The sequence below is a fragment of the Sinocyclocheilus anshuiensis genome, unplaced genomic scaffold, assembly GCF_001515605.1.
Source record: "Sinocyclocheilus anshuiensis isolate Anshui unplaced genomic scaffold, SAMN03320099.WGS_v1.1 scaffold831, whole genome shotgun sequence".
NCBI lineage: Eukaryota > Metazoa > Chordata > Actinopteri > Cypriniformes > Cyprinidae > Sinocyclocheilus > Sinocyclocheilus anshuiensis.
The window spans coordinates 429,278-437,519 of record NW_015542380.1 but is presented as its reverse complement, the minus strand read 5'-3'; the positions used below and the strand labels follow the sequence as shown (position 1 = coordinate 437,519).

General features: G+C 35.4%; 2 protein-coding genes across 8 annotated transcripts in view; both read right to left on the bottom strand.

Annotated features, from left to right (window-relative positions):
- LOC107692563 (protein kinase C alpha type-like) overlaps window positions 1-7,221 on the bottom strand; it is a 32,389-nt gene extending 25,168 nt beyond the window's left edge. For 5 of the 7 annotated variants that reach the window (XR_001634657.1, XM_016491655.1, XM_016491659.1 and 2 more), the window contains exons 1-4: window positions 6,854-7,221; window positions 5,747-6,099; window positions 2,991-3,022; window positions 912-994 (exon numbers count right to left, since the gene is read on the bottom strand). Coding sequence is in view for 6 of the 7 variants with exons in the window: in XM_016491655.1 (XP_016347141.1) it covers window positions 912-994; window positions 2,991-3,022; window positions 5,747-5,976 (345 nt within the window). In the remaining variant the exon portion in view is untranslated. Of the gene's footprint in view, window positions 1-911; window positions 995-2,990; window positions 3,023-5,272; window positions 5,503-5,746; window positions 6,100-6,853 lie in introns of those variants that run through there. The other 2 variants (XM_016491657.1, XM_016491656.1) reach the window with 2 other exon arrangements.
- A 376-nt stretch (window positions 7,222-7,597) lies between these two features.
- Window positions 7,598-8,242, bottom strand: part of LOC107692562 (glutamate receptor ionotropic, NMDA 2D-like) — a 74,773-nt gene continuing 74,128 nt past the window's right edge. Inside the window, exon 13 of the mRNA XM_016491654.1 lies at window positions 7,598-7,653. The gene's annotated coding sequence lies outside the window, so the exon portion shown is untranslated. The remainder of the gene's footprint in view (window positions 7,654-8,242) is intronic.

The following is an 8,242-nucleotide window of genomic DNA, read 5'->3' as shown; positions in this document are numbered from 1 at the left end:
ATATTATATTATATTATATTATATTATATTATATTATATTATGTTATATTAATAAGCTCAGACACAGCTACTGGGTAAAAGACTCCATTTTTAACTATGCAAACTATTTTTCATCACATTTTGTACTGAATGAAATATACAGTAGGTTTATAATCAACATTTATCTCACTTCATCATAATCATTGTCACAATGCTTTCCCCACAAAAGATGTGGGGATGTGATGTCAAAAGAAAGTATATTTGCAGGCAGTAAAATTAAGTTGTCTGCCTTTTGAAACGGCCTTTGGAAGCGGCTCATGATGCCTTTGATGAAAAGAGCTGCCTACATAGGCTGCTAACTAAGATTTGGAACGATGTAAGTGTGTTACGATATAGCCTCTTCCTTGCTTTTCTCTTTCACACGTATTCTTACACTCACTCTGCACTACGTGAGTGTGAGTAGCAGTGTAACACCATCATATCACATCCCCTGCACGGAGAGTGCAAGAGAGAGAGAAAATTGATATTCTCTTTCCTTTAAAGCCTCCTCTTTTAAAGAAGGAATGCAAGAGAGAGCAATAAAAGGCTCGTCAAGAAAAGGAAAAGATGAGTGTGACGGTGAGACCTACTTCCATATCGGCTTACTCAGCCAAAAAATAAATGGCTTGCCATGCAAAAATGTGAAAATGAAGAGGCGAGAGACAGATGGGGTACGGATGATACAGTAGAATAAAAGATGAACTGCAGTGATCATAGCAGAACATCAAGTATGAAAAAAAAAGAGTTATATGATGATCAAGCAAAATAATGAAAGGAAAAGAAAAATAATGTAGAGTTAAAGGACAAAAACAAAACAAAAATTAATGCTAAATGTCAAAAAGATGACATACTGTATACATTAACAGAGAACAACACTCACAGTACATACATACCTCTGCTTTGGGAGTAGTGATGGCTCCGGGACAAGTAAAAGTGACAAACTCATGGCAGCGTTTGTGCACCACAAAACTGCAGACTGAAAGAAACATATACCATATCTAGTAAAGCATTTCTGTTGTGTCATATGCAAGTCATCAAGGTTTATTCAGTTAAATGGTAGCACACTACATTAATATTTCATATGCTAATGGCTTATATGAGATTATTCATTTACAACGAAAAGCTCATTTTTCAGAATTTAATCAGAAATATTATGGGCAAGATTTACTAAATAGGTCAAATTAGCACGAGAACGCAATCCCATAAAACCGCCAATGAGAGTGGAAAATTTTGCGGGTGATCTACTGACAATCCTCAAATTAAAGAAAACAGACGCAGCCAGTTCATTTCCATAATGACCAATGCATTCTACCAAGACTGGCCCAAATTCGCAAACAAGCAGAGCTGATGATAATCACATTGGCGCAAAATGGATGAAGACATGCTTCTTTTAAGAGTTAAATAATAGCATAAATACCAGCAAACTGACTACCACAAACCTCAGGATTCCTATACATTTTCCATCTCAAAATGCCATACTTTTCCAGACTCAAATTGCCAAACGTCTCAGTAGATTTTCAGACCACGCTTAACATAAATGATTCATAGGAGCATTATTTTCATCTTTATATTTGGCATATAGTACAGTCACCTGTAAATATTTTCATTTTTTCAGGGGTTTATTCATTGATTTTCTCAAAGTGACAACATACAGAGCCTCTAAAAAACTTTCTTAAAAATAATCTTTTTTTGTGCCCTCAAGAAATAAGTATTGGAATTTTTCTTGCATGCTTACGCATAACAATTTCTAGTTTTATACTGCGTATATACAGTATATATAACCTATTTCCTTTGTGCATCGCTGCCATCTTACTATGAAGAAAATGAAACCTGGAAATTACCTGGGAATTACTCAGATCAAATTCCATACTTTTCCAAACTGCGTATGAACCCTGAAACCTTAGTAAATCACCTTGCATGATTCACTTAAACACTCTCCTCCCATAAAATTTGCTTCTGAAAGAGAAACTCCTACAAATGCATATGCAATCAGGTCAGCCGTCTCCACACCTTTTCATCGCTTATGTTTCACTGCTTGCTGATAAGTAGTTTGCAGTAGACAAGGTTTGCAGTGGTGCAAGCTGTTAGTAAAATACACTGTTATAGTGGGATTAAATCGAGGGAGTATGTTATATTGCTACAGGTCTTTTTAAAGTTGTGATGTAATGGAAGTAGCGTCAGATCTTTTCTTCCGTTTTGTGACATGCATCTGACTGAAATTGATTATCGGGGGGAAAAAATGCAGGGCGGGGACTTTGTTCTATCCATCGGTTATTAATTGGATGGAGGCATATCTGAACGCGGACTAAATGATTATATTTTAACAAAAAATTATGAGGTCAAAAATAAAAAAAATTAAACATACATGAATGAAACATTTACAAAAAGATCAATAACATGCACTTAGAAAGGGTGAATTGTTCATGCTGACTTAAAGTTATAACCCTTTTTTGGCATTTTTGACTACAGGACAGTAAAGAGAGCGGACAAAAAGTGAAGTGAGAAAGAGAGAGGGGAACGGAATCAGAAAGGACCACAAGCTGGGACTTGAACTCGGGTCAAAAAATGGCTTTGCTCAGATATTGCTGCCTCAGCTTACCTATCGTCAAAGATGAATTGCTTCAGCAAAACACTTTCGGATCTTCACAGGGCCATAACCACAATAGACACTGAGAGGGACATGTATTCCCCCAATATTCACATCAAATTAATGGGTTTTTCAATGAAAGAGCCTTACACTTTAAATTTGGCCCTATTTAAATATTGAATATTTAGTTACATCCTTGGATCTTCATGCATTATAACAATTAACAATACTTATTTCATAAATAGCCAATAAAATGAATGGCTCATGAAAAACAGAAACACTGCTATAGATGAGCAGGAAGATCTGAAAAAAACTTTGCAGATAAATGAATCTGTGGAATGAATTTAAAAATGGTAAATTGTGTTATACATTCCAAAATTATTACCTTGACACTGGAATCCTTGCTTTCCAATTCCCCTGTAAAACATAAACAACAACTCATATCATGTGTCTAATTTTATTGTGTGTAATTAAATAGATTTGTGAAAAGAGGAGATCATAGAGAGCTGTGGTGTTGTGTACAGTATGTGTATGAACACAGAGGGCAAACAGAAGACATAAGCTGCCGAGGCCGTGACAGATAAGGTAATTTCAAGAAATCCTCATCCGACGGGCAATTTAAGTGCTCTTCAGTTCACCATAATAACAGGTTGCTCTGCTCCTGAAATCTTTGCTATGCAAAACACAACTTAGCATAAATCCCTCAAGTGCTAAAATAAGATACTTTGACACCCAACACTTTGGGCATGATCTGCTCTGAAATGCATCTGAGTGTATATACGACTCTTTAAGAGCATCCTTCAGACCAATCAACATCAACATATACTCAGAAATATAGGTTGAGACAGGACAAGGGCAAAGAGACAGAGAGATGGAAAAGAGGATTCAAGTTAATAGGATTCAGCAGTGAATTTTCTACTGTAGGGTTAGTTTGGGTGAATTTGTCCGCAGTCACACAGTCATCTCAATGTCAAAAAATTGTTAAATTGACCTAAATTCACCCTATACTTTATTAAAAATATATGAAAATTATATTTCAAATAAATGTTGTTCTTTTGAACTTTGTATGCATTAAAGAATGCTAGAAGTCTACCATGATTGCCACAAAAATATCAAGCATCACAACTGTTTTCAATAGTGCTGTCAAACGATTAATCGCATCCAAAATAAAGGTTTTTGCTTACATAATATATGTGTGTGTGCTGTGTATATTTATTATGTATATATATAAATACAGTACACACATACTGTATATATTTTGAAAATATTTACATGTATTTACATTATATATAAATATATTTAATATATAAACAAAACATATTTTTCTTAAATATACACATACATGTGTGTGTGTATTTATATATACATAATAAATATACACAGTACACGCACACATATATAATGTAAGCAAAAACTTTTATTTTAGATGTGATTAATCACGATTAATCGTTTGACAGCACTAGTTTTCAACATTGATAATAATAAGAATTGTTTCTTGAGCACCAAATCAGCATATTAGAATAATTTCTGCAAGATAATGTGACACTAAAGACTGGACTAACAACAGCAGCTTTGCAATCACAGGAGTAAATTATACTTTAAAACATACTGCATTAAAATAGAAAACAGCTACAGTATTTGGAATAGTAATGACATTTCATTTCAGTCTTTCTCCTTAAAAATCTACTTAAACATTATACATTTTCATTAATTCTACTGAAGAAACAAAGTCACCTACATCTTGGATGCCCTGGGGGTAAGCAGATAAACATCAAATTTTCATTTTTGGGTGAACTATCCCTTTAAGTATGGTTTATTTGGAAATATGCCTTATTGGAAGATAGCAATTTTTAAAATTGCATTTTTGTACATACACCACCATTCAAAAGTTTGGGGTCAGTTAGATATATATTTTTAAAGAAATTAATACTTTTATTCTGCATTGATGAATCAAATTGATCAAAAGTAAAGACGTTTACATTGTTACAAAAATTATATTTAAAAAATGTAAATTTATCAAAGAATGTTGCAAAAATGGTATCATATTCCCCACATAAATATTTAGTAGCACAACTTTTTTCAGCATGTTTTTAGAGAACCAAATCAGCATATTAGAATGATTTCTGAAGGATCAAATGAGCTTTACCATCCCAGAAATAAATTACATACATATTAAAAAAACATTATATTAGAAAACAGCTATTTTAAATGTTAAAAAATCTTTCATAACATTACTAGTTTTACTGTATTTTTGATTAAATAAATGTGGTCTGGATGAGCATAAAAAGCTCTATAAAATATTTTTAAAAATCTTACAGACCCAAAACTCTTAAACAGTGTAGTACAAAAAAGATTTGAAAGAAAAAATGCTCATCACTTTAAAATGTAGTCTTTTCATAAATAAATAATGATGTAGTGTTATGGCTAACTGTATTTGAAGAGGCTTCAGATTATAACAATTCAGTATAAACTACAAAGTACATGACAAGGCCAGTACAGCATTGAAAGTGAGTTATGCTATGAATCACGATATGGACATTAAGATTTTAGGACTAAATCAATACATAAATGCAGTCCAGCATAAAGGTTAAGGTAGAAGTATCGGTTTACAGCATAACAATGTTAGGAGTTATAGATGTGGCCAACAGTGTTAAAGGTGTGAAGTACCAGATGAAGTCAGTGCAGTGGCTGCAGAAAGTAGGCTGCTTGAAGAATCGGGCTGTGAACTGGTGGTCCTTCACTTCAATGACCCTCTTGTGCTTGAGAGCTCCCTTCCTCTGGAAGACTGGCAGCCTGGGGGGAGGAGAAAGAGGAGAGGGGAGCAGGGAGGAGGAGGGAGATGGTGAGGACAGGGCCAGGGGAGACAGAGATGGAGACGGAGAGACCGGGGTAGACATGCTACCAGTTCTTTTTTTATACAATTTATTAAATATATAATATAAAATAATATAATATAATTTTATATCTTGATTTTAATTTTATAATATAATTTTTTAAAATTGTTTTTGTACATTAAGATTTTAGGACTAAATCAATACATAAATGCAGTCCAGCATAAAGGTTAAGGTAGAAGTATCGGTTTACAGCATAACAATGTTAGGAGTTATAGATGTGGCCAACAGTGTTAAAGGTGTGAAGTACCAGATGAAGTCAGTGCAGTGGCTGCAGAAAGTAGGCTGCTTGAAGAATCGGGCTGTGAACTGGTGGTCCTTCACTTCAATGACCCTCTTGTGCTTGAGAGCTCCCTTCCTCTGGAAGACTGGCAGCCTGGGGGGAGGAGAAAGAGGAGAGGGGAGCAGGGAGGAGGAGGGAGATGGTGAGGACAGGGCCAGGGGAGACAGAGATGGAGACGGAGAGACCGGGGTAGACATGCTACCAGTTGGGTTGGAGAGAACAAGACACAGAGAAGAAGACTGGGAGAAGGATGGACGGGTTATGCAAGCAAGGGGTTAAGGACCAACAAGAGGATTTATAAACGGGGAGAAGAAAAACGTCTGGTAAAACACAGATCAAGCGTAAGACGTTACGAGGAACGTAAAGGAAGGAATTCAGTAGGATGTGATGGCAGTTCAGTTTGTGATGTTGAGGAAATGAAAGGAAGAGATTCCCAGGAGGAGGAAAGGGAGGGTGAGAAACGGAGAGTGAAATAGAGGTTAATACACATTCTAAGAGAAACTTCCACTGGGACTTAAAACGCATAGCGAAATATTGTTCAATTGTGGAATTCTTATTAAAATGGCAAAACAATAAGTGTATATATATTAGGTGTGTTTATATAAATGTATATGTATTAAATATAATTATATTATTATACAGTTCTGGTGTTATATTTTATATTTTCACTAAAGTAATACTATAAATACTGTATATATAAATATTTTTTATGATTAAAATGACAAAAGCAATATACAAGGCATACATCTAAACATCTGTGATATAAACTGACTGCTGTTTTTTGGCTGGTTTGAGGTCAGTCAGAAGTGGAGTGCTTTAGGATTGATCAGATTCACATTAAAAAAAATGCATCGAGAAAAGCTGAAATGAATGATGACGCACAGGATCAAACCAAACAGGAGACAACACTGAACAAATGATCATCACATTAATTAAAGAGCAGATCTACAGAGCTGGAGACTGAAGAAAGGAAACAAAGAATTTAGGACATCCACCAATGAGTGACACAGACTACATTTATGAAAGAAAGAAAGCAAATATTTTAAACTTTAAATTTAAGAAACCTGTAAATACCTGTAAGTGTGGCAGTATGGTTTCTCCTCTTCCTCCCCTCTCTTCCGCTCACTTCTTCTCAAGGCTCTTGTTATTCTATGCAATCAATCCTTGGCTCATAAAAAAGTAAAAGAAAAAAAAAGACAACCTCACTGAACAGAAGGTCTACAAGAAAGGAAACACACCTGAAAAAATAATCAAAGCTCAAAAAGGAAATTAAGAATGAAGGGAAGGATGATACAGCAGCTTTCCAGGAAAGAGAGAAGAAGAAGTGTATGGCCGTATATTCCTTTATCCAACAGAGTATAGAGGGGGTGAGGAAAAGAGGCAATTTTCACTTTCCAAGATTGATTCTGTTTTTACCAACAGAAAGAGGGGATGAAGTGAAGTGAGACAGAGAGAGATAGAGAGAGAGTGTGTGTGAGAGAGAGAGTGAGAGAGAGAGAGAGAGAGAGAGAGAGAGAGAGAGAGAGAGAGAGAGAGAGAGAGAGGGAAAAGGAGGGAGTAGATTAAGAGAAATAGGCAGCAATTCATTTTTGAAATCTGGGTTACCCCTCTCTAGAGAGTAAAAGAGAGACAGATGATGGGAGGGTGAGGAAAGAGGACAGAGAGAGAGAAAGAGAGGGAGATGTTGGCCAGCAGCTCGGTCAGCCAGTAGCTCCTCCAGTGCAGACAAGTGTTGAACGCAAAGAAATCTGATCAGTGATCAATAATCAGCTTCAGTCTGTAATGCTGCCAGTCTCACTCTATACGTAAGGACTCTGAGGCCTGATCGACAGCTCCAGTGAACCACTGAGAATGAGACAGGAAGTTCAGCATTCCTGAAAAGAGTAACGTAAAGCATTAAACAGCATGTAATGGTGCAGGCAGAAGAGTCATGTTCATTCAAACTGAGCATGTGACCCTGCCAGATTTATAAGCCAGGTTCACAAATAAATAAATAATGAAAATGATTATAAATTCTATTTGTCTAATTGTTTGCATTTATGTCACTCACTGAGGACATGACTGCAGCTGGCAGTGAGGCCCAAACCAGCACAGCCAGTGCAAGAAGGCTTCGGCTTTTTAATTTTACTTAACAGTATTTTATTTATATATTTACATATATTTATATTTATTTATATATACTAAAGAGAACTTTTTGAAAGATGATTTTTTTTGTTTTTTTTTTATTTTGAAAAAATTAATTTTAATTTTTAAAAAGTTCAGTTTTATTTTGGTTTTTAGAAAATAAACGTGATTGCTCTCCTCACAAATGAACTCTTCCTTGTTTTTGTTTCATGCTCTCTGTCTTGCCCTGGACTTTTATGTCACTTCCTGTCTCCCGTGGTGTTTGTAGTCCGTTTGTTCATTGGTTGCCCTTGATTAGTCTCCCCAGGTGTGTCTTATCTTGTTAAGCTTGCTAGCCCC